This window comes from Scyliorhinus torazame, chromosome 1, assembly GCF_047496885.1.
Source record: "Scyliorhinus torazame isolate Kashiwa2021f chromosome 1, sScyTor2.1, whole genome shotgun sequence".
Classification (NCBI taxonomy): Eukaryota; Metazoa; Chordata; class Chondrichthyes; order Carcharhiniformes; family Scyliorhinidae; genus Scyliorhinus; species Scyliorhinus torazame.
Genome location: NC_092707.1, coordinates 3,392,545 through 3,419,476, shown reverse-complemented (window position 1 = coordinate 3,419,476; position 26,932 = coordinate 3,392,545). Strand labels below are relative to the sequence as shown.

Here is a 26,932-nt window from a genome sequence, read left to right as displayed (position 1 = left end):
CACCCACTTAAAGGGGAAATGTCCCAAAACAGTAAAAAAAAAATTTAAAGCTGGAAAACACAATTCTTTCACCTGGAACGACAGCACAATGCCTGAAATTCGACCAGTAGCTGAAAGTAAGCTCCGCAGAACCCTGCAACAAGCTGTTAGCACCGCCCAAAGTAATGATTAAGTCCTTGACGACTACGATTCAGACGTTGATTACTTCTTTGGAGATCGCGAGCACAATGACAGCTCCGACACAAAAAGTGATGATATGGTCCTTGAAGACCACGACTCAGACGAAGATTTCATCATTGGAGATGGCGATCCCAGTACCAAATCCGAACAGCACGCGATGTGTTGTACACTGAAGAATCCAACACAGATATGGACGAGTTCTTCGGATTTGAGGATCTTCAGCCCAGCATATATGACATCCCGACTCGTGAATGCAGGATTATGCTGCGGCCTGACGCCTAGAAACAGAGAGCGGTACAAGCCCACAGAGGGCGGCCTGTTGCCACACAGAGAGTGGTCCACGCACCGCGAAGGGTTCCCGACTCCACACAGAGAGTGGTCCACGCACCGCGAAGGGTCCCCGGCTCCACACAGAGAGTGGTCCACGCACCGCGAAGGGTTCCCGACTCCACACAGAGAGTGGTCCACGCACCACGAAGGGTCCCAGCCTCACAAGAAGTGATGACAGTCTCCACAGCGAGACCAACGCACGATTCCACACAGGGAACGCTGCAAGACTCCACAGAGAGAGCGATACAAGCCTCCACAGCGAGCTCGTGGACAACCTCCACGATGGAAGCAACGCAAGACTCCAGAGTGCAGTCCTTGCATGAACAAGACCATGAAGGTCTAGCAACCTCAAGTGAACAGCAAGCCGACTATAACAGTCTACCCCGCTCAAGTGCACAGCAGGAAGACTCTGACAGTCTACCACGCTCACGTGAACAACAAAGTGACTATGACAGTCCACCCAGATTATTTGATCCACCAGAAGAAGACTCTGACGGTTTACCCAGCTCATCAAACTGACAAGAAGACACTGAGGCTCTACCCACTGTATGTGCGACAAGTGACGACGGCATCCCACTTCCCATACCAGATGTGTAATGTGACAGACCTCAGCTAGAATGTACAGAGGCACTCGACAATCACAGTGAGACTACTGGTGACTCCGGTGACACCACATTACTTCAAACCTCACTCGCTCGAGCCTCTCTGCAAGCAAATGCATTCCTGACTGTTTTGACTCCGGACGGGGAGCACCACGAAACCCAAGATTCAAGTGACCCTGAAATGACTCCGGACGGGGAGCATCAGGGGCTGTTTAGCACAGGGCTAAATCGCTGGCTTTGAAAGCAGGCCAGCAGCACGGTTCAATTCCCGCAACAGCCTCCCCGAACAGGCGCCGGAATGTGGCGACTAGGGGCTTTTCACAGTAACTTCATTTGAAGCCTACTCGTGACAAGCGATTTTCATTTCATTTCATTTCATCAAGAAACCTCAGCTGACACAGGTGAACCATAAAGGGCTCCAGACGGGAGCACCGCGGACTCAGTGACGGCACGCTCAAGGAAACAGCAGATGCCACAAAGGACGCTGACACGAGTGTGAAGGACTCGTATTATCCACAGAGGGTGGTCGTTAAGCGCAACAAACACAACAACAAAACCTACAAATCCAACAACGAAGACAACAACAAGAAGCGAACCAGAGGCAACAACGTCAACAACCAGCACGACAAAAACCACAACAATGGAACAACGACTGGTACGACATGGTACAAGTCTGCCAATGCAGGACACTGTTACTGCTCAGCTCAGTACAATGACATACCATGGCAGGGCGACACAGATTGCATACATCGCTACCACAAGTATCGAAAGAAAAAAAGAATCCAAATCAGACAACAAAGTGATTTGACCACTTCTTGGTTCCTTAAGCACAGGGACACTGACGACATTCACCAGGACATCCCACCATCAACATCACCACCTCACCAACAAAACAAAACCACTCGACCATATTAATTAATGAACTTTGGACTCATACATATGATTTGGACTTATTGTATAATCATCACTCATCATGATTTGTACATGTCATCACTTATCTACCTAGTTTGTTCAATTTTCTTTAACACTGTACAGAAAATATGTAACACGAAGAAAGGGGGGATGTGGTGATATGCATCACTGTAAATACACAAGGGGTTAATGTAAATACACTGGGACTAAATAAACACTAGAGGGAGCACCAGAGACATCATGACACACAGACATTCAACGCATAGGTCAGTAAGATAGGACACCACCAATGGACAGTCAAGACACACCCAGAGGTGACACTACCACAAGGGGGCTACCCATATAAAAGGATAGGGCACACATGCTCTTTCTCTTTCCATAGGCGACACTCAGAGAGACAGGGGCAGATCAGAGCATCACACCCACTGCATGGATTCGAGCAGACTGGTTAGTTAGACTGAGTTACTATAGTAAGATTAGCAGGAGAGTCGAACCCAAATAGGAGAAATGTTAACTGTTCAATCAATGTGTTAAATCTATCGCCAAGTCTGAACCTTCCTTTGTCAGGGTATACATCAAGGAAGCAGCTTCTGCTACGTGGAGAAGCAGAACACAACACATAGAACTGTAGAATTAATACAGTGCAGAAGGAGGCCATTCGTCTCATCGAGTCTGCACCAACCCTCTGAAAGAGCACCTTATCTAGGCCCAGTCCTGCACCCTATCCCAGTAACCCGACTGAACCTGCATGTCTTTGGACACGAAGGGCAATTTATCATGGCCGATCCACCTAACCTGTACATCTTTGGACTGTGGGAGGAAACCGGAGCACCCTGAGGAAACCCACGCAGACACTGAGAGAAAGTGCAGACTCCACACAAGACAGTGACCCAAGGTTAGAATTGGACACGGATCCCTGACGTTATGAGGCAGCAGCGCTAACCATAGTAGCACCGTACCGCCTTAGTGCTTTAAAGGCTGAAGATTGCTGAGGTGTGTTAATGGCGTAGAACAGCTTTCATGGAAAGCAGGAAGAAATAAACTTGGTTCAAATGGGCGTCAAGGTGGTTGGCAGGGATCCAGTTAGAGGCCAGCGAATAGCTGCGCAGGTGTCAGAAATAGACAGGTGAGGGGAAACCCGGGAGAGCAACAGTAAAACAGATTACATTTTTCAGTGGCCACAGAGGAGTCCGCAAAGATAATCATAAAGAAACTTGTTTTCATTAATGAACAACTATTTACACACTCGCTTCAGGTCCCAGGCTCCCATTCGGGCCCAGCTTTTATTGCCAGAGTCCATTTCTCTGCTGATGGCCGCCCGCCCCTCAGTGGGGAGGCTCGTATTTTACCAGGCTTACAGGGAGACTAATTGGTCCGCCTCCGTAGGTCCCGTGTGGGTTCTAACAAATTTACATATGAAAAGTACAAAATGTAAAAGTTTAAATTAGTGTAAAAAATAAGCCTAGAGGAAGTGAAAATCAAAGCTGTTTGCCATTTAATAAGGTCAAGGCTGATCCTCGATCTTCACTTCATTGCCTTGCCGTATTCCCAGATCACTAATCTTCTTAGTGCCCTAATATTCATATTCCAGGAATTATAATGGGAAGAAGTTAACACAAAAAGCGGGACTTAAATGTTGCAAGAATTCAAGTTGAACAGATGTGAAATGTGTGCAGGTTTATTATAGATACAAGAAGGTAAACAGGCTTACCTTCAGGTTCATGATGTCGGGCTGGATTTCCCTTCCGCTCCGCAGTGTGTTCAGCAGTGGGGGAGGGCAACGCGCCAGTGGCCGGCAGCGGGGTCCTCTGGTCACGCTGTTGTCAACGGGGTTTCCCGTTGAATGCATCCCCCACCGCCGCGGTGTGCCATCGGCGCGACTGTAAGATCCTGCCAGGGTGAACAGCCAGAACATCCTACCTGTAATGCACAGGCTTTGTGTATTTATTAAACTCAGCCGCACATGTTAATGTTCCAACCACCTGTGCAGTAAGAAATATACTGTGGGTCCGGCCCAGAATTTCCAATGCTGCCTCTTGTCCGTCCTTTTACTTTTGGAATGTTTAATGGTGATTCTCATTGACTAAGTCATAAATGAATATTTTGATTGGTTGTCATGATTAAATGTATTTTCCTGTTAATCATTGTAATCATCAGAGCACCACAAATTAAACCAAGAAAATCCTGTTTTGATCTTGTAAAATCACCAGATCCGAGAAGAATTTTACAACATCTTTGGACCAGAATTGAAGGCTGTAACTGGAGACCCGAAGCGGATTGACGTTGTTGTTAAACGGGTTAATGACCTGGTTCTGCCCATTGTGGAATTATCTTTCGATTTGTTTAACATTCGTCACATCCAAATGTGGAAGGTGGTAATGGAGGATTTTGATACTCAGGTTCAGGTATGGTTAAATTGGAAGTACGTTTAATGATTGAATTACCTGATATATTTATGATAGAATCTGTTTCATATTAAGGCATTAATATTTTAGATTTTTCATAACTAGGGTTGTGAATCTTTCGAAAGGCAGTGGAAGGAGACCGTTTGAATATTTTTAAGGCAGGGCTAGATAGATTCTTGATTAACAAGGGGGTGGGCAGGAATGTGGGGTTGAGGTTACAATCAAATAACCGTAATTTATTGAATGGCAGAGCAGGCTCAAGGGGCCGAGTGGTCTACTCTCCTAATTCGCCTGTTTGTGTGTAAAAATGTGTCTTCGGAAACATCTCCCTGCTTTTTTTTCCATCCCTTGTTCGGAAGACACAAGAATCAGGGGCACGAGCTGTCAGGGACCACACGGCCTGTCAAGCCTGTTCCGTCATTCAACTTGTTCAGGGCTGATCTTGAGTTTCAACTCCACTTTACCACCCACTCCCCACATCCCATCATTCCCTCACAGCCAAAAATTCCACAACCATCTGGGGTAGAGAATTCCGAAAATTCACAAACCTCTGAGTGTTCCAGTGTTCCGATGTCTCTTCATCTGAGCCATTAATGTAGACTGTGATATGCTGAGGCCCCAACACTGACCCTTGTGGCAGTCCAGCAGTTGTAGCCAGCCAACCTGAAAAATGCCCATTCCCTGCATCCTGCTTGTTAGCCAATCCTCTGTCCATGATAATATATTGTAATAAGAATAAAAATTATTATTGTCACAAGTAGGCTTCCATTAACACTGCAATGAAGTTACTGTGAAAAGCCCCAACTCCATGAGCCCTTATTTTGCCTATTAACTTTTTGTGTGATATCTTATCAAATTTATAAAGGTTCCCCTTTATTTATCGCACCAATTACATCCTTAAAAAACGCTTCACAAATTTGTGAAACAGGATTTCCCTTTAGCAAAACCACGTCGACTTATTCTAATCTTTTTTAATTGCGTTGTTAAGACTTCCTTAATAATAGAACATAGAATATAGAACAGTACAGCACAGAACAGGCCCTTCGGCCCTCGATGCTGTGCCGAGCTTTGTCCGAAACCAAGACCAAGCTATCCCACTCCCTGTCATTCTGGTGTGCTCCATGTGCCTATACAATAACCGCTTGAAAGTTCCAAAAGTGTCCGACTCCACTATCACAGCAGGCAGTCCATTCCACACCCTAACCACTCTCTGAGTAAAGAACCTACCTCGGACATCCCTCCTATATCTCCCACCCTGAATCTTATAGTTATGCCCCCTTGTAACAGCTACATCCACCCGAGGAAATAGTCTCTGAACGTCCACTCTATCTATCCCCCTCATTATCTTATAAACCTCTATTAAGCCTCTCATCCTCCTCCGCTCCAAAGAGAAAAGCCCTAGCTCCCTCAACCTGTCCTCATAAGACCTATCCTGCAAACCAGGCAGCATCCTGGTAAATCTCCTTTGCACCCTTTCCAATGCTTCCACATCCTTCCGATAATGAGGTGACCAGAACTGCACGCAATACTCCAAATGTGGTCTCACCAGGGTCATGTACAGTTGCAGCATAACCCCGCGGCTCTTAAACTCAAGCCCCCTGTTAATAAATACTAACACATTATAGGCCTTCTTCACGGCTCTATCCGTTTGAGTGGCAACCTTCAGAGATCTGTGGACATGAACCCCAAGATCTCTCTGTTCCTCCACATTCCTCAGAACCCTGCTGTTGACCCTGTCATCCGCATTCAAATTTTTCCTACCAAAATGAATCACCTCGCACTTATCAGGGTTAAACTCCATCTGCCATTTTGCGGCCCAGCTCTGTATCCTATCAATGTCTCTTTGCAGCCAACAACAGCCCTCCACCTCATCCACTACTCCACCAATCTTGGTGTCATCAGCAAATTTACTGACCCACCCTTCAGCCCCCTCCTCCAAGTCATTGATAAAAATCACAAATAGCAGAGGACCCAGCACTGATCCCTGTGGTACACCGCTGGTAACTGGTCTCCAGTCTGAACATTTTCCATCCACCACCACCCTCTGTCTTCTATGTGATAGCCAGTTCTTATCCAATTGACCAAATTTCCCTCTATCCCACACCTCCTTACTTTCTTCATGAGTCGACCATGGGGAACCTTATCAAACGCCTTACTAAAATCCATGTATACGACCTCAACTGCTCTACCTTCATCTACACACTTAGTTACCTCCTCAAAAAATTCAATCAAATTTGTGAGACAAGACTTACCCTTCACGAATCTGTGTTGACTATCCCGGATTAAGCTGCATCTTTCCAAATGGTCATAAATCCTATCCTTCAGGACCTTTTCCGTTAACTTACCGACCACCGAAGTGAGACTAACCGGCCTATAATTACCAGGGTAATTCCTATTCCCTTTCTTGAACAGAGGAACAACATTCGCCACTCTCCAGTCCTCTGACATTTGCATTTTAATTTGCAAAATAATGCATTTTGGAAGGGCTAATGCAGGTAGGGAATATACAGTGAATGGTAGAACCCTCAAGAGTATTGAAAGTCAAAGAGATCTAGGAGTACAGGTCCACAGATCACTGAAAGGGGCTACACAGGTGGAGAAGGTAGTCAAGAAGGCATACGGCATGCTTGCCTTCATTGGCCGGGGCATTGAGTATAAGAATTGGCAAGTCATGTTGCAGCTGTATAGAACCTTAGTTAGGCCACACTTGGAGTATAGTGTTCAATTCTGGTCGCCACACTACCAGAAGGATGTGGAGGCTTTAGAGAGGGTGCAGAAGAGATTTACCAGAATGTTGCCTGGTATGGAGGGCATAAGCTATGAGGAGCGATTGAATAAACTCGGTTTGTTCTCACTGGAACGAAGGAGGTTGAGGGGCGACCTGATAGAGGTATACAAAATTATGAGGGGCATAGACAGAGTGGATAGTCAGAGGCTTTTCCCCAGGGTAGAGGGGTCAATTACTAGGGGGCATAGGTTTAAGGTGAGAGGGGCAAAGTTTAGAGTAGATGTACGAGGCAAGTTTTTTACGCAGAGGGTAGTGGGTGCCTGGAACTCACTACCGGAGGAGGTAGTGGAGGCAGGGACGATAGGGACATTTAAGGGGCATCTTGACAAATATATGAATAGGATGGGAATAGAAGGATACGGACCCAGGAAGTGTAGAAGATTGTAGTTTAGTCGGGCAGTATGGTCGGCACGGGCTTGGAGGGCCGAAGGGCCTGTTCCTGTGCTGTACATTTCTTTGTTCTTTGTTCTTTGTTTGACACTATCCCCGTGGACAGTGAGGACCCAAAGATCAAAGCCAAAGGCTCTGCAATCTCACCCCTTGCCTCCCAAAGAATCCTTGGATATATCCCATCTGGCCCAGGGGACTTGTCGACCCTAAGGTTTTTCAAAATTGCTAATACATCCTCCCTCAGGACATCTACCTCGTCCAGCCTACCCGCCTGTATCACACTCTCATCCTCAAAAACATGGCCCCTATCCTTGGTGAACACAGAAGAAAAGTATTCATTCAACGCCATCATAGATTCAATAATAGATTTCCATCACTTTCCCCACATCTGTTGTTCGATTAACTGGCCTTTATTTCACTGTTTTCTCTCTCCCTCCTTTCTTGAAAAGTTATGTAATATTTGCCAACTTCCAATGTGATGGGGCCATTCTCAAATCTAAGGAATTTTGGAAAAATGGCAGCCAGCGTGTTCACTATCTCCGCAGCTACCTATTTTAGAACCCTAGGGTGTGGACTATCCGATAATGGGAATTGGTCAGATTTTAGTCCCTGAAGTTCCTCCCACACATTTTGTCTGCTGATTTTAATTTCCCGAATTTTCTTATTTTTTTAACCCGAGGTTACTGACTATTTCTGATGTAAGATTTGTATCTTCGACTGTGAAGACAGACACATGGTGGAGGAGGGCCGAGTGCCACTATTTCTGCTCCTATGTCTTATGGTCTTTAAAGTGAAGCCGAGCAGTATCTCCGGCAGCAGCGCACCCGCACCCGTCAATGCAGTCTATGCTCGATTTGAGCAGGAAACCATCAAACTGCTGTCGAGTGCCCCAGCAGCCCATAACTCACCCATACCCACCGTCACAGCTTCCGAAGTCAAATTGGCCTTCCTGAAAGTGAACCCTCGTAAAGCGACGGGCCCAGACGGGATCCTTGGCCGCGAACTTAGAGCCTGCGCGGACCAGCTGGCAGATGTGCTCGCAGACATCTTTAACCATAAGACCATAAGACATTGGAGTGGAAGTAAGGCCATTCGGCCCATCGAGTCCACTCCACCATTCAATCATGGCTGATTTCAACTCCATTTACCCGCTCTCTCTCCATAGCCCTTAATTCCTTGACAAATCAAGAATTTATCAACTTCTGTCTTAAAGACACTCAACGTCCCGGCCTCCACCGCCTGTCCGTATTCCGCTCCGAGGTCCCCACCTGCTTCAAGAAGGCCACCATCGTTCGGTGGCCTTGACATCAATCGTAATGAAGTGCTTCGAGAGGTTGGTCATGAGGCACATCACCTCCATACTCCCAGAATTCCTTGATCTACTGCAATTCGCATACCGCTGCAACTGGTCCACAGCAGACCCCATCTCCCTGACCCTACACTCATCCCTGGAGCATCTCAACAACAAGGACTCCTACATCAGACTGCTATTTATTGACTACAGCTCTGCCTTCCAACACCATAATCCCATCCAAGGTCATATCAAAGCTCCAAAACCTAGGACTTGGCTCCTCGCTCTGCAACTGGATCCTTCACTTTCTGACCCACAGACCACAATCAGTAAGAATAAACAACACCACCTCCACAATAGTCCTCAACACCGGGGCCCCGCAAGGCTGTGTAATTTGCCCCCTACTCTACTCACTACACACATGACTGCGTGGCAGGATTTGGCTCCAACTCCATCTACATGTTTGATGAGGACACAACCATAGTGGGTCAGATCTCAAACGGCGATAATCAGAATACAGGTGGAGATAGAGAACCTAGTGGAGTGGTGTAATGACAACAATCTATCCCTCAATGCCAGCAAAATTAAAGAGCTGGTTATTGACTTCAGGAAGCAAAGTATCGTACACCCCCCGTCTGCATCAATGGTGTGCACATCACCAACAATCTGTCCTGGTCCACCCACGTCGACGCTCCGACCAAGAAAGCACAACAGCGCCTATACTTCCTCAGGAAACTAAGGAAATTTGGCATGTCCACACTGACTCTTACCAGTTTTTACAGATGCACCATAGAAAGCATCCTATCTGGCTGCATCACAGCCTGGTATGGCAACTGCTCGGCCCAAGACCATAAGAAACTTCAGAGAGTCGTGAACACTGCCCAGTCCATCACACGAACCTGCCTCCCATCCATTGACTCCATCTACACCTCCTGCTGCCTGGGGAAAGCGGGCAGCATTATCAAAGATCCCTCCCACCCGGCTTACTCACTCTTCCAACTTCTTCCATCGGGCAGGAGATACAGAAGTCTGAGAACACGCACAAACAGACTCAAAAACAGCTTCTTCCCCACTGTCACCAGACTCCTAAATGACCCTCTTAAGGACTGATCTGATTTCTTAATACATCTTCTCTACTGAGCAGTACTACACTCTGTATGCTTCACCCGATGCCTGTGTCTATGTATTTACATTATGTATTTTATGTTTGCTGTATAATGTATTTTCTTTTCATGTACGGAATTATCTCTCTGAACTGCATGCAGAGCAATTCTTTTCACTTTACCTCGGTACATGTGACAATGAACAAATCCATCTCATGTCCCAATGATGTTTCTGTGCAAACACAGCAATGTCCAAGAAATTGACCTTCAATTCACGGAGACTCCAGGCCAATCCTGAAGGGTCAGTATCCTGAGTCAGCTCATACTCACAAACACACCTGACGAGACAAATCACCTGTCCGTGTAATAAGACCATAAGACCATAAGACATAGGAGCGGAAATAAGGCCATTCGGCCCATCGAGTCCACTCCGCCATTCAATCATGGCTGATTTCAACTCCATTTACCCGCTCTCTCTCCATAGCCCTTAAATCCTCGAGAAATCAAGAATTTATCAACTTCTGTCTTAAAGACACTCAACGTCCCGACCTCCACCGTCCTCTGTGGCAATGAATTCCACAGACCCACCACTCTCTGGCTGAAGAAATTTCTCCTCATCTCTGTTCTAAAGTGACTCCCTTTTATTCTAAGGTTGTGCCCCCGGGTCCTAGTCTCCCCTGCTAATGGAAACAACTTCCCTACATCCACCCTATCTAAGCCATTCATTATCTTGTAAGTTTCTATTAGATCTCCCCTCAACCTCCTAAACTCCAATGAATATAATCCCAGGATCCTCAGACGTTCATCGTATGTTAGGCCTACCATTCCTGGGATCATCCGTGTGAATCTCCGCTGGACCCGCTCCAGTGCCAGTATGTCCTTCCTGAGGTGTGGGGCCCAAAATTGCTCACAGTATTCTAAATGGGGCCTAACTAGTGCTTTATAAAGCTTCAGAAGTACATCCCTGCTTTTATATTCCAAGCCTCTTGAGATAAATGACAACATTGCATTTGCTTTCTTAATTACGGACTCAACCTGCAAGTTTACCTTTAGAGAATCCTGGACTAGGACTCCCAAGTCCCTTTGCACTTCAGCATTATGAATTTTGTCACCGTTTAGAAAATAGTGCACGCCTCTATTCTTTTTTCCAAAGTGCAAGACCTCGCACTTGCCCACGTTGAATTTCATCAGCCATTTCTTGGACCACTCTCCTAAACTGTCTAAATCTTTCTGCAGCCTCCCCACCTCCTCCATACTACCTGCCCCTCCACCTATCTTTGTATCATCGGCAAACTTAGCCAGAATGCCCCCAGTCCTGTCATCTAGATCGTTAATATATAAAGAGAACAGCTGTGGCCCCAACACTGAACCCTGCGGGACACCACTCGTCACCGGTTGCCATTCCGAAAAATAACCTTTTATCCCAAGGTTGAGGGGCGACCTGATAGAGGTCTACAAAATTATGAGGGGCATAGACAGAGTGGATAGCCAGAGGCTTTTCCCCGGGGTAGAGGGGTCAATTACGAGGGGGCATAGGTTTGAGGGGCAAGGTTTAGAGTAGATGTACGAGGCAAGTTTTTGACGCAGAGGGTAGTGGGTGCCTGGAACTCGCTACCGGAGGAGGTGGTGGAAGCAGGGACGATAGTGACATTTAAGGGGCATCTTGACAAATACATGAATAGGATGGGAATAGAGGGATACGGACCCAGGAAGTGTAGAAGATTGTAGTTTAGTCGGGCAGCATGGTCGGCTCGGGCTTGGAGGGCCGAAGGGCCTGTTCCTGTGCTGTACATTTCTTTGTTTTTGTATAAGAACATAAGAACTAGGAGCAGGAGTGGGCCATCTGGCCCCTCGAGCCTGCTCCACCATTCAATGAGATCATGGCTGATCTTTTGTGGACTCAGCTCCACTTTCCGGCCCGAACACCATAACCCTTAATCCCTTTATTCTTCAAAAAACTATCTATCTTTATCTTAAAAACATTTAATGAAGGAGCCTCTAATGCTTCACTGGGCAAGGAATTCCATAGATTCGCAACCCTTTGGGTGAAGAAGTTCCTCCTAAATAGAAATGGAAAGATTAGCGAACCATGAATGACAGGTGAAATTGGAGACTAAGAGGAAAAAGGAATCATACATAAGGTCTAGGCGAATGAAGACAGGCAAAGCTTTGGAAGAATATCGAGAATGTAGGACCAATCTGAAACGAGGAATCAAGAGGGCTAAAAAGGGTCATGAAATATCTTTAGCAAACAGGGTTAAGGAAAATCCCAAAGCCTTTTATTCATTTATAAGGAGCAAGAGGGTAACTAGACAGCAGCAGCCAGAGCAGTGGCACCACGGCTGGCTCTGATGTTTAGAAGGGAGGGTCAAAGCGCAGAAGAGTAATAGTAATAGGGGACTCTATAGTCAGGGGCACAGATAGGCGCTTCTGTGGACGTGAAAGAGACTCCAGGATGGTATGTTGCCTCCCTGGTGCCAGGGTCCAGGATGTCTCCGAACGGGTAGAGGGCATCCTGATGGGGGAGGGCAAACAGGCAGAGGTCGTTGTACAAATTGGTACTAACGACATAGGCAGGAAGGGGCATGAGGTCCTGCAGCAGGAGTTCAGGGAGCTAGGCAGAAAGTTAAAAGACAGGACCTCTAGGGTTGTAATCTCTGGATTACTCCCTGTGCCACGTGCCAGTGAGGCTAGAAATAGGAAGATAGAGCAGCTAAACACGTGGCTAAACAGCTGGTGTAGGAGGGAGGATTTCCGTTATCTGGACCACTGGGAGCTCTTCCGGGGCAGGTGTGACCTGTATAAGAAGGACAGGTTGCATCTAAACCGGAGAGGCATAAATATCCTGGCCGCGAGGTTTGCTAGTGTCACACGGGAGGGTTTAAACTAGTATGGCAGGGGGGTGGGCACGGGAGCAATAGGTCAGAAGGTGAGAGCATTGAGGGAGAACTAGGGAATAGGGACAGTGTGGCTCTGAGACAGAGCAGACGGGGAGAAGTTGCTGAACACAGCGGGTCTGGTGGCCTGAAGTGCATATGTTTTAATGCAAGAAGTATTACGGGTAAGGCAGATGAACTTAGAGCTTGGATTAGTACTTGGAACTATGATGTTGTTGCCATTACAGAGACCTGGTTGAGGGAAGGGCAGGATTGGCAGCTAAACGTTCCAGGATTTAGATGTTTCAGGCGGGATAGAGGGGGATGTAAAAGGGGAGGCGGAGTTGCGCTACTGGTTCGGGAGAATATCACAGCTGTACTGCGGGAGGACACCTCAGAGGGCAGTGAGGCTATATGGGTAGAGATCAGGAATAAGAAGGGTGCAGTCACAATGTTGGGGGTTTACTACAGGCCTCCCAACAGCCAGCGGGAGATAGAGGAGCAGATAGGTAGACAGACTTTGGAAAAGAGTAAAAACAACAGGGTTGTGGTGATGGGAGACTTCAACTTCCCCAATATTGACTGGGACTCACTTAGTGCCAGGGGCTTAGACGGGGCGGAGTTTGTAAGGAGCATCCAGGAGGGCTTCTTAAAACAATATGTAGACAGTCCAACTAGGGAAGGGGCGGCACTGGACCTGGTATTGGGGAATGAGCCCGGCCAGGTGGTAGATGTTTCAGTAGGGGAGCATTTCGGTAACAGTGACCACAATTCAGTAAGTTTTAAAGTACTGGTGGACAAGGATAAGAGTGGTCCTAGGATGAATGTGCTAAATTGGGGGAAGGCTAATTATAATAATATTAGGCGGGAACTGAAGAACATAGATTGGGGGCGGATGTTTGAGGGCAAATCACCATCTGACATGTGGGAGGCTTTCAAGTGGCAGTTGAAAGGAATTCAGGACCGGCATGTTCCTGTGAGGAAGAAGGATAAATACGGCAATTTTCGGGAACCTTGGATGACGAGAGATATTGTAGGCCTCGTCAAAAAGAAAAAGGAGGCATTTGTCAGGGCTAAAAGGCTGGGAACAGACGAAGCCTGCGTGGAATATAAGGAAAGTAGGAAGGAACTTAAGCAAGGAGTCAGGAGGGCTAGAAGGGGTCACAAAAAGTCATTGGCAAATAGGGTTAAGGAAAATCCCAAGGCTTTTTACACGTACATAAAAAGCAAGAGGGTAGCCAGGGAAAGGTTTGGCCCACTGAAGGATAGGCAAGGGAATCTATGTGTGGAGCCAGAGGAAATGGGCGAGGTACTAAATGAATACTTTGCATCAGTATTCACCAAACAGAAGAAATTGGTAGATGTTGAGTCTGGAGAAGGGTGTGTAGATAGCCTGGGTCACATTGAGATCCAAAAAGACGAGGTGTTGGGTGTCTTAAAAAATATTAAGGTAGATAAGTCCCCAGGGCCTGATGGGATCTACCCCAGAATACTGAAGGAGGCTGGAGAGGAAATTGCTGAGGCCTTGACAGAAATCTTTGGATCCTCGCTGTCTTCAGGGGATGTCCCGGAGGACTGGAGAAAAGCCAATGTTGTTCCTCTGTTTAAGAAGGGTAGCAAGGATAATCCCGGGAACTACAGGCCGGTGAGCCTTACTTCAGTGGTAGGGAAATTACTGGAGAGAATTCTTCGAGACAGGATCTACTCCCATTTGGAAGCAAATGGACGTATTAGTGAGAGGCAGCACGGTTTTGTGAAGGGAAGGTCATGTCTCACTAACTTGATAGAGTTTTTCGAGGAGGTCACTAAGATGATTGATGCAGGTAGGGCAGTGGATGTTGTCTATATGGACTTCAGTAAGGCCTTTGACAAGGTCCCTCATGGTAGACTAGTACAAAAGGTGAAGTCACACGGAATCAGGGGTGAGCTGGCAAGGGGGATACAGAACTGGCTAGGCCATAGAAGGCAGAGAGTAGCAATGGAAGGATGCTTTTCTAATTGGAGAGCTGTGACCAGTGGTGTTCCACAGGGATCAGTGCTGGGACCTTTGCTCTTTGTAGTATATATAAATGATTTGGAGGAAAATGTAACTGGTCTGATTAGTAAGTTTGCAGACGACACAAAGGTTGGTGGAATTGCGGATAGCGATGAGGACTGTCGGAGGATACAGCAGGATTTAGATTGTTTGGAGACTTGGGCGGAGAGATGGCAGATGGAGTTTAATCCGGACAAATGTGAGGTAATGCATTTTGGAAGGTCTAATGCAGGTAGAGAATATACAGTGAATGGTAGAACCCTCAAGAGTATTGAAAGTCAAAGAGATCTAGGAGTACAGGTCCACAGGTCATTGAAAGGGGCAACACAGGTGGAGAAGGTAGTCAAGAAGGCATACGGCATGCTTGCCTTCATTGGCCGGGGCATTGAGTATAGAAATTGGCAAGTCATGTTGCAGCTGTATAGAACCTTAGTTAGGCCACACTTGGAGTATAGTGTTCAATTCTGGTCGCCACACTACCAGAAGGATGTGGAGGCTTTAGAGAGGGTGCAGAAGAGATTTACCAGAATGTTGCCTGGTATGGAGGTCATTAGCTATGAGGAGCGGTTGAATAAACTTGGTTTGTTCTCACTGGAACGACGGAGGTTGAGGGGCGACCTGATAGAGGTCTACAAAATTATGAGGGGCATAGACAGAGTGAATAGTCAGAGGCTTTTCCCCAGGGTAGAGGGGTCAATTACTAGGGGGCATAGGTTTAAGGTGAGAGGGGCAAGGTTTAGAGTCGATGTACGAGGCAAGTTTTTTACGCAGAGGGTAGTGGGTGCCTGGAACTCGCTACCGGAGGAGGTGGTGGAAGCAGGGACGATAGTGACATTTAAGGGGCATCTTGACAAATACATGAATAGGATGGGAATAGAGGGATACGGACCCAGGAAGTGTAGAAGATTGTAGTTTAGTCAGGCAGCATGGTCGGCACGGGCTTGGAGGGCCGAAGGGCCTGTTCCTGTGCTGTACATTTCTTTGTTCTTTGTTCGTGTAGCCATAGTGTTAACGTGCATTGTCAATGTTCCAGCATTTCCCTGGAGGTTCCTGGAGAGCATCGATGCAAGAGAGGTCAGAGGGGAACTGAAGAAAAACAGTAGTGTTTACTTTCTTTAAGTGCAGTTATTTAGCAGTCATTAAAATATTGGAGCTAGGAGTAAAGGCTGTTTTAGTCATTCTCACCGATCATCCATCCAATTGAAAATGTTTTGGTTGTGGGATAACCGGGATGGACATGTTGGATAACCAACAGGGATGCAGTTGGAGGTGGGACGTTCATGTCATGAATCTTCCTGTATTATGGAAGATGGAATTCTGGACTTTAGAAAAAGAGGTGTACCATACAGGAGCAAGGAAGTTATGATAATTCTACATCAAATACTGGTTCCACTTCAATTGGTATAAGGGGTTCAGTTCTGGGCAACAAACTTTAGGAAGGATGTTGAGGTCATTGTTCCTTGGAAGGTGTGGCAACTGAATCTGATCCTGTTCCTCATCTGACAAACGTGTGGACTGTCCGATACGGCCATTGAAGAGAAATCCTGGATGGATTTCCCTCCCTCGCCTTGGGACAATGCGGCTAGTCATAGTGGCATTGCCACTCCAACTGAGATTAATGAAGTCAGTAGCGATTGAACCTGGAACAAGAGCTGTATACCTCAGTATGGCTTCAGAAAAGGGAAATCCCATTGCGGAACTTTGATATGTAATATAGAATTACTGGATGATTATTAGGAGTGCAAAACCTGATTTGATTCTTTTCCTTCCAAATCGCTAGGGGACCAAAACAAACTATTTTAAGGCACTGGGAGCAGGCAGTCCAGCTCAGACTGAGATTGAACCTGGCTCTTCAGGTTGATATGGCTCAGACTCACGCAGACTTCATTCACTGGCTCAGCCACCAAGTCAACGGGCGCAATCTACCGGCTCTTCATGCCGGCGGGCTATTCCAGCCAGCTGGAAATCCCGTCTCCCCCTGCCCTGGCAGGATGGCCGGTAAATCCCGCTGGCGGGCCGTCTCCTCCCCCCCCCCCCCCGGTGGGATGGTTGGTAAATCCTGCCCTATGTTATATCAACCCAGATACCCGCCCATCGTCTTCGTAGAATTTACAGTGCAGAAGGAGGCCATTCGGCCCATCGAGTCTGCACCGACTCTTGGAAAGAGCACCCTACCCAAGGTCCACACCTCCACCCTGTCCCCACAACCCAGTAACCCCACCTAACACTAAGGGCAATTTTGGACACTAAGGGCAATTTATCATGGCCAATCCACCTAACCTGCACATCTTTGGACTGTGGGAGGAAACCGGAGCCCCCGGAGGAAACCCACGCACACACGGGGAGGACGTGCAGACTCTGCACAGACAGTGACCCAAGCCGGAATCGAACCTGGGACCCTGGAGCTGTGAAGCAATTGTGCTAACCACTGTGCTACCGTGCTGCGTCTTGTACAATGCAATTTCGTTTCAGTTAATTATAATTACTTGAATTGTTTAATTGTTTTTGCAGTTAATTGAAGGGGAAGCAAAGAACTTTATTGATGAGTCATTCAAGACCCTCCGTTCTGCAGAAGCAGCTTTTGACATGCTGTTGAGATTTAAACACATCCGTTCACGTGAAGCTATCAACAAACAAATGATGCGAAAGTTCAATGACATTCTGACACAGTATTGTAAAGAGGTATGCAGGATTCATTGTGATTGACTTCTTCACCTCAGTAACGTTGTTTCTCTGCCAGTGAAATCCTCACCCACACCTTTGACAATTCCAAAGCTCTCCGGACTGGTCTCCCATCTTCCAGATTCTGTAACATCAGGTCTTCAAAACCTTTGCTGCAGCTACCCGAACTCACGGCAAGTTTTATTCACCCATCCCATCAATGCCTCAATTTTAAAATTATCATCTTTCTTTTCAATTTCTTCCATGGCCCTGAACCTCCATTGCTGGACTTTTAGTCCCCAATCGGGTTCATGGGGGGTGGCGGGTGGACCTGTGGAGGTTTGGGACACCGAGGATGAAGTAGTTCTCGAACGTCTCCCCTCGGCACCGGGTGTATACCTGGATCGGGTTTTTAGTTCTGGACAAAGTGCCGCTGACAGGGGAGGCCGGCTCGGGATGCTCGCCGATTGTAGTTTCCACCCGCGCGCCGCACCAGGTGGATTTGCGGGTGGTGCAGAGGGAGGCCTAACGGCTGTAATGGAGGTTGATGCAGGACTGTTGGCGGATGAGGGTGTGTGCGAGAAGGTGAGGGCTGCCATTTGGGGTTATGTGGAGTTGATCGATATGGGGCGTGGGGGGGGGGGGCTCACAGCCGACACACTGCGGAAGGCACTTAAGGCAGTTGTTCGGGGGGAATTTATTTTGATCCGGGCACATGGGGAGAGTGAGCAGAGGGCGAGGCTGGTAGGGGAGATTCTGAGGATGGATAGGTGGTACTCGGTGGCGCCAGAGGAGGATTTGTTAAAGGAGAGGCGGAGGCCCCTTATGGAGTTTGGGTTAGTGTTCACGGGGAAGGCGATGGTGCGGGCAGATGGTGTTCTATCTTTGTTTCCAAGTCCTTTTTCAGGAAGGTTAATGGGATAACTTTGGGGTTCGTTGGGGAGGAAGACCACATGGGAGAGGAGGGTGTTCCTGAAGAGGGAGCGAGTGAGGGGTGGGGGTTGTTGGCGATGCCAAATCTGATAAATTATTATCGGGTGGTAAACATTGTCATGGTGAGGAAATGGGCGATGGAGGAGAGATGGGTTTGGGGGAGAATGGAGCTGGTATTGTGTCGGGGGACGGGTTTGAGGGCGCTGTTGTTGGCATGTCTTTCGTTCTCGCTGGTCAGGTATTCCGTGAGTCCAGTGGTGAGGGATTTGGTGAGGAGAGAGGTGCCGTCATTTCCGGGGCTGCTGCCTCTGGTGTTGCAGAAAAAGTTGTTGTTGGAGGACGATATAGGGGAGGGGAGGATGTCGGATATTTAAACAAATTGATGGAGAGGGAGGGTGCTCTGGTGGAGGAGATTAAATGCAAATGGGAGCAGGAGCTTCGAGGGGAGATGCGGGCCGGGACGTGGGTAGAGGCCTTGTGGAGGAACGCGTCCTCCTCATGTTCGAGGTTAAGTCTCATCCAGTTTACGGTGGTGGATAGGGACCACATGACGGTGGGGATGAGCAGGATCTTTGCGGGGAAGAAAGATGTGGGCGGTGTGCGAGGCGGGCCTGTGAATCACGTCTACATGTTTTGGGCATGTCCAAAACTGCGGAGTTTCTGGCGGTGGTTCTCGGATGTTATGGCCAAGGTTCTGGGTGTGGTGGTGGCCCTAAGTCCAGAGGTGGTGATATTTGGTATGTCAGGCGCGGGGAGGCAGCGGGGTAGTGGCATTGTCGCTGGGTTAGTAATCCAGAGAGCCAGAGTAACGCTCTGGGGTCCCAGGTTCAAATCCCACCCGGCAGGTGGTGGAATCTGAATTCAATAAAAATCTGGAATTAAAAGTCGAATGATGACCGTGAAACCATTGTCGATTGTTGTGAAACCCCATCTGGTTCACTAATGCCCTTTAGGGAAGGAAATCTGCCGTCCTTACCCGGTCTGGTCTACATGTGACTCCAGACCCACAGCAATGTGGTTGACTCTTAACTGTCCCCTCAAGGGCAATTAGGGATGGGCAATAAATGCTGGCACAGCCTGCGACACTCATGTCCCGTGAACGAATAAAAAAAGAGATCTGGGAGTCCAGGTGGGGAGAGAGGTGGAGATGGATTTTGTTGTGTTGGCGGGACTGGGAGCTACCAGGACTATCTGGCACCCTGCCATCCATCTGGGCCCTCTCCCATCTGTTGTGGGCCAACCTCTCCTGTGGGGGCACTGACGGTGCATTTTGAACCGCACGTTTCGTTCATTGCGGCGGAGAGGGGTAGTGGAAGCGAGATGGGGGGAATGGCAGCACTGCTGGACATGGGTGGGCTGGGGCACAGCATGGTACTGGGAGGGGTAGTGCCAGTTGCATGGTTGTCAGGGGGTGAGGAGGGGAGTGGTTGGAGCCCTGTGACAACGTCAAACAGTCAATCTGGCCAGGTCAGCATCCCCAAATTGTGGGGCTGGTCTCCTCAGTGGTTGTGAGCTGTGTGGGGTTTGTTCTGCGCGATTTGGTTTAAGTGCTGCTCCCTGGTTGGCGAATCAGCCGGCGGGACCATCATTTGCGGCGTGAAGCCTGTGTTGCCTCGTTAAGTGGACCAGTTAACATTTGATATTAGTGACTGATGCACTATCAATTATGATGAGACGAGTGTAGAGAGTAATCGAGGCTTTATTACACAGAGATGTGTGGTCTCCTACAGCTGCTGCCGAAATGGCTGCAGTTCGGAGAGCACACACATTTATACTCCGCCTACTGGGCGGAGCCAGCAGACAGGGATCTACCCCCATACCTGTAGTACAGGGGCCTTACTGTAATATCCTCGTGTGCACTGCAGTATATACAATATAATACAACAGTGGTGACTACCACATTCACCCCCTGTTAAAAATGAGTCCAGCGGGGGTGATGGAAAACTATTTACATACAGGTTGTTATCAAAATTTCAGAGAAGGTTACAAATTTAGACGGTCGGGCGCCTTGATCCGTCGTTGAGAGCGCCGCAGTGCTGGTGGCGAGTCAGGCGTCGGCTCGGTCTTCGGTGACCCCGGGAGCGTGTCGACATCCTCTTCATCCCCGGGTGGGACCAAGGGGAGGACGGATTGTCCTCGAGCAGGTGGGGTGCGCTGGAGGAAGGGAGGGTGGTGCCGGGGCAGGGGGGTGGGTGTGTGGTGCCAGGTCCCTGAGGGAGACTGTGTCTTGGCGGCCGTCGGGCTACGCTACGTAGGCGTGCTGTGGGTTCGCGTGGAGTAGCTGAACCCTCTCAACCAACGGATCTGCCTTGTGGAGCCGCACGTGCTTGCGGAGGAGAACGGGTCCTGGAGCTGCCAGCCACGTTGGGAGCGAAACCCCGGAGGTGGACTTCCTGGGGAAGGCAAGGAGATGTTCATGGGGGGTTTTGTTAGTCGCGGTGCACAGGAGTGACCAAATGGAGTGAAGTGCGTCGGGGAGGACCTCCTGCCAGCGGGAGGCAGAGAGATTTCTGGACCGTCGGGCCAGCTGGACGGCCTTCCAGACCGTCCCATTCTCCCGCTCCACCTGCCCGTTTCCCCGGGGGTTGTAGCTGGTCGTCCTGCTCAAGGCAATGCCCCTGTTGAGCAAGTACTGGCGCAGCTCATCGCTCATTAATGAGGATCCCGGGCAGCACGGTGGCACAGTGGGTTAGCCTCTGGCGCTGAGGTCCCAGGTTCGATCCCGGCTCTGGGTCACTGTCTGTGTGGAGTTTGCGCATTCTCCCCGTGTTTGCGTGGGTTTCGCCCCCACAACCCAAAAGATGTGCAGGCTAGGTGGATTGGCCACGCTAAATTGCCCCTTAATTGGAAAAAAAGAATTGGATACTCTAAATTTATTTTAAAAAATAATAAAAATAAATAAATAAATAAAATAAATGAGGATCCCCGGTTGCTGTGGACGTAGGCGGGGAAACCAAACAGAGCGAAGATGGTGTTGAGGGCTTTGATGACGATGGGAGACGTCATATCGGGGCATGGGATGGCGAAGGGGAATCTGGAATATTCGTCGACCACATTGAGAAAATACGTGTTGCGGTCGGTGGAGGGGAGGGGCCCTTTGAGGTCCATGCTGAGGCGTTCAAAGGGGCGGGAGGCCTTCACCAGGCGCGCACGGTCTGGCCGGTAGAAGTGCGGTTTACACTCCACGCAGACCTGGCAGTCTCTGGTGATAGCCCTGACTTCCTCGATGGAGTAGGGCAGATTGTGAGCCTTAATGAAGTGATAAAAGCGGGTGACCCCTGGGTGACCGAGATCGTTGTGCAGGGTCCGGAGTCGGTCCACTTGTGCGCTGGCACATGTACCTCGGGACAGGGCATCAGGGTTGAGCTTACCGGGGCGATACAAAATCTCGTAATTAAAGGTGGAGAGCTCAATCCTCCACCTCAAGATCTTATCATTTTTGATCTTACCCCGCTGTGTGTTGTCAAACATGAAGGCAACCGACCATTGGTCTGTGAGGAGAGTGAATCTCCTGCCGGCCAGGTAATGCCTCCTGTGCCGCACAGCTTCAACGATAGCTTGGGCCTCCTTTTCGACGGAGGAGTGCCGAATCTTGGAGGCATGGAGGGTGCGGCAAAAGAATGCCACAGGTCTGCCTGCCTGGTTGAGGGTGGCGGCCAGACCGACGTCTGATGTAACGCTCTCGACTTGGAAGGGGAGCGTCTCGTCGATTGCGTGCATCGTGGCCTTGGTGATGTCGGCCTTGATATGGTTGAAGGCCTGGTGAGCCTCGGCTGTCAGTGGGACGTAGTACGAAAAGAACACCAGGCATCGTTTGAGGGCCGTGGGGAAGGGGGAGATCCATGAGGGGCGCATGCGATCGGGGTTGTGCCCTAGGACTCCGTTCTGAACCACATAGCCGAGGATGGCTAATCGGTTCATGCTGAACACACCCTTCTCCTTGTTGTAGGTTAGGTTGAGGTGTTTGGCAGTGTGGAGAAATTTGGAAAGGTTAGCGTCGTGGTCCTGCTGGTCGTGGCCGCAGAATGGTGACGTTATCCAGGTACGGGAAAGTGGCCCGCAGTCTGTACCGGTCAACCATTCGGTCCATCTCCCGTTGGAAGACCGAGACCCCGCTAGTGACGCCGAAGGGAACCCTAAGGAAATGGTAAAGGCGGCCGTCTGCTTCAAACGAGGTGTACGGGCGGTCCGCCTTGCGAATGGGGAGCTGATGGTAGGCAGATTTCAGGTCCACTGTCGAGAAGACCCGGTACTGTGCAATCTGATTGACCATATCAAATATGCGTGGGAGGGGGTACGCGTCGAGCTGCGTGTACCGATTGATGGTCTGACTGTAGCCCACGACCATTCTGTTTTTGTCCCCCGTTTTCACCACTACCACTTGGGCTCTCCAGGGGCTGTTGCTGGCCTCGATGATACCTTCCCGCAGCAGCCGCTGGACCTCAGACCTGATGAACGTCCTGTCCTGGGCGATTCCTGTCCTGGGCGATGTGCCGTCTGCTCCTAGTGGCGACGGGTTTGAAATCCGGGGTGAGGTTTGCAAATAGGGAAGGCGGGTCGACCTTAAGGGTCGTGAGGCCGCACACAGTAAGGGGTGGTAGGGGCCCGCCAAATTTCAGAGTTAGGCTCTGGAGGTTGCACTGGAAGTCCAGGCCGAGTAGCAAGGCAGCGCAGAGGTTGGGAAGGACGTAGAGACGGAAGTCGCTGAACTCTACGCCCTGGACGGTGAGGGTAGCGATGCAGTACCCCCGGATCGCCACGGAGTGGGATCCAGAGGCCAGGGAGATTCTTTGGTGTACTGCGAGGGAGCAGCGCCTTACCGTGTCGGGGTGGATGAAGCTCCCAGTGCTCCCAGAGTCCAGAAGGCAGGATATCTTCACAATTGTCAACGCGGTTGCGAGGTTGTGCTATCGGGACTGGTCGATCGTGACGGAGGCGAGACGCGGCTGATCGTCGGCAGTTGCAGGTGATGAGCAGCCCGATGAGGTGCCCGACGGGCAGGGGTCCTGAGGTAGGCAAGATGGCGGCGCCCTTGGGCAGCACGTGTCCTGGGGCAGCCAAGATGGCTCCGCCCATTGGTTGTGAGGCAAGCAAGATGGCGGCGCCCACGGGCCGCACGTGGTCTGAGGCGAGGAAGATGGCGGCACCCACTGGCCGCACAAGGGGGGTGCAGGGACAACAGCTGCGATTGAGCGGGCCTGGCACACTGCAGCAAAATGTCCTTTCTTGCCGCAGGCCTTGCAGAGCGCGCTCCGCACCGGGCAGCGCTGCTAGGGGTGTTTTGAGTGTCTGCAGAAGTAGCACGTGGGTCCCCCGGGTTGGTTGGCTGCCACGGTCGCTGATGACGTCCACGATGGGGTGGCCACTGGCGGGGTCCACAATGCCCAGGAGGGGTGGGCCGTGCGGTCGAGGGCATACGCCTGTACGTTGCGTGAGGCGACTGTGAGCGAGAGCGCTAGTTTCTTGGTCTCCACGAGGTCAAGCGTAGCCCCTTTAAGAGGCGCTGGCAGATGTAGGCCGACCCTATGCCCGTAACAAATGCGTCTCTCATTAGCAAGTTAGAATGTTCAGCGGCCGAAACGGCCTGGCAATCATAGTCTCTCACCAGGGCGAGCAGGGCCCGCCAGAAATCTAACACAGACTCACCGGGAAGTTGGTGCCGTGTGGACAGGAAGTGCCTGGCGTAGATCTTGTTGGTCTGCTGAGCGTAATTCTCCTTCAGTAGCGCCATGGCCTCTGCGTAGGTCGGCGCGTCCTGGATGGGAGGAAAGACAATGGAGCTCAGCCGCGTGTACAGAATCTGGAGCTTCTGTGCTTCTGGGATTGGGTCTGGTGCAGACCCGATGTATGCTTCAAAGCAAGCTAGCCAATGTGCGAAGTCCTTTTTGGCCTTGTCTGCTTGAGGATGCAGCTGCAGGCGATCCGGCTTGATGCGGAGATCCATCTCTGAAAAATCTCTGTGTAATAAATTGATGCACCATCAATTACGATGAGACGAGAGTAGAGAGTAATCGAGGCTTTATTACACAGAGATGTGTGGCCTCCTGCAGCTGCTGCCGAAATGGAGAGAGAGCACACACATTTATACACTGCTTACTGGGCGGAGCCAGCAGGCAGGGATCTACCCCCGTACCTGTAGTACAGGGGCCTTATCTTAATACCCCCGTATGCAGTGCAGTATATACAATATAATACAACAGTGGTGACTACCACAGTGACTGCCTCGCCTGGATGAGCGCCGGGAGTTTCCCGCTCGCTACCACACTTCGAAACCTTTCCATTAAACCCCGTCCATTATGTGTGGTTTTGGTGTCCTTATCTGAGGAAGGATGTTCTTGCTATGGAGGAAGTGCAGAGGAGGTTTACCCGGCTGATTCCTGGGATAGCAAGACTGACCCATGAAGAACGATTGAGACAGTTATGGTTAGACTTCCGGTGGCGGTGATGAGTGAGTGAGCCGCACATTCGGTGGCTCTCACTCCGGCGGGATTTGAGGACCATGTTCCCCGGTTTTGCAGGACTGCGGAGCGCTGGAAAGATGGCCACGGAGGTGCTGAGGAACGGGCAGAGCTGCATGGAACCACGGGAGAGCAGAAAACAGTGAAAACGGGAGAGGAAGGGATAAAGGCAAGGTGCAGGGGAAGCTGACCCGGCAGCAAGGATGGCGGGTCATACAGGCCAATCTCCCTGATCAATGTGGACGCCAAGCTTCTGGCCAAGGTCTTGGCGATTTAGAATTGAGGACTGTGTACCGGAGGTGATTGGGGACGATCAGACAGGGTTTGTGAGAGGCAGGCAGCTGACAGCCAACTTGAGAAGATTGCTTAATGTGATTATGATGCCCCCGACGGGCAAGGAGGTGGAGGTAGTGGTGGCAATGGACGCTGAGAAGGCCTTCGGCCGGGTGGAGTGGGATTATTTGTGGGAGGTGCTTGGACGGTTTGGGTTCGGGGAGGGACTGGTTAATTGGGTCAAACTATTGTACCAGGCCCCAAAAGCTAGCGTAAGGACGAACAGGATAATGTCAGATTATTTCAGACTACACCGCGGGACCAGACAGGGATGCCCACTCTCCCCGTTGCTGTTCATGCTGGCCATAGAACCGTTGCCGATTGCGGAGAGCTGCAAAGGGGTGGAAGGGAATGACTGGGGGAGGGGGGAGGGGGGGGGGGGGGGGGGCGGGGTGGAGCACAGGGTCTCTCTCTATGCGGATGACCTGCTCCTGTACGTGTCGGACCCACTGGCCGGGATGGAAAATATACTGGAAACATTGAGGAAGTTTGGCCGGTTCTCAGGGTACAAATTAAATATGGCCAAGAGTGAGATGTTTGTGGTGCAGGCAAGGGGCCAGGAGAATAGACTGAAGGAGCTGCCATTTAGGCTGGTGGAGGGAAGTTTCCAGTACTTGGGGATACAGGTGGCACGAGACTGGGGCAGGTTGCATAAGTTAAATTTGACTAGAGTGGTGGAACAAATGAAGAGGGAGTTTCGGAGATGGGATGCACTCCCGCTGTCACTGGCGGGGAGGGTGCAGATGATAAAGATGACAATCCTCCCTAGATTCCTGTTCAGCTTCCAGTGCCTCCCGATCTTTATCCCACGGTCCTTCTTCAAAAGGACCAGCAAAATCATCATGAGCTTTGTCTGGGCGGGAAAATCCCTGCGGGTGAGGAAGGCGATTCTTGAAAGGAGCTGCAGCGAGGGGGGACTGGCATTGCCGAATCTGATCAACTACTACTGGGCGGCTAACATAGCCATGATAAGGAAGTGGATGGTGGGTACGGGGTCTATCCGGGAGCGGGTGGAGGCGGCTTCCTGCAGGGGCGCTCTTTGGCAGCCCTGGTCATGGCTCCCCTACCGCTTGCGCCAGCCAGGTACTCCACCAGCCCGGTAGTGGGGGCGGCCCTGCGGATTTGGGGCCAGTGGAGAAAGCATGCAGGGGAGGTGGGGGTGTTGGTCTGGGCTCCAATTTGTGATAACCATCGATTCGCTCCCGGGAATATGGATGGAGGGTTTCGAACATGGCGTTGGCGGGGGTGAGGAGGGTGGGCGATATGTTCCTGGAGGGGAACGTTGCGAGTTTGAGGGAGTTGGAGGAGAAAGCTGGGCTGGAAAGGGGAAATGACTTTAGGTACTTACAGGTGCGGGACTTTGTACGCAGACAAGTCCCATCCTTCCCACGCCTCCCGCCAATAGGGATCCAGGACAGAATAGTCTCTAGAGGAGAAGGAGGAGCAAATTCTTTGGGGTAGAGGACAAGTGCGCTGGATGCGCGGGAGGACCAGCGAACCAAGTTCACATGTTGTGGGCATGTCCTAAGCTTAGGGGGCACTGGGAGGGATTTGCGGGGGTCATGTCCCGGGTGCTGAGAACAAGGGTGGTGATGAGTCCAGAGGTGGCAATTTTCAGGGTTTCGGAAGACCCAG

General features: G+C 50.0%; 1 protein-coding gene across 4 annotated transcripts in view; it reads left to right on the top strand.

Moving 5' to 3' along the window:
- Positions 1 to 26,932, top strand: part of dnah10 (dynein axonemal heavy chain 10) — a 704,002-nt gene that overhangs the window by 101,944 nt on the left and 575,126 nt on the right. For all 4 annotated transcript variants that reach the window (XM_072511049.1, XM_072511141.1, XM_072510964.1 and 1 more), the window contains exons 11-12: positions 4,235 to 4,429; positions 17,424 to 17,594. In XM_072511049.1, coding sequence (XP_072367150.1) covers positions 4,235 to 4,429; positions 17,424 to 17,594 — 366 coding nt within the window. The remainder of the gene's footprint in view (positions 1 to 4,234; positions 4,430 to 17,423; positions 17,595 to 26,932) is intronic.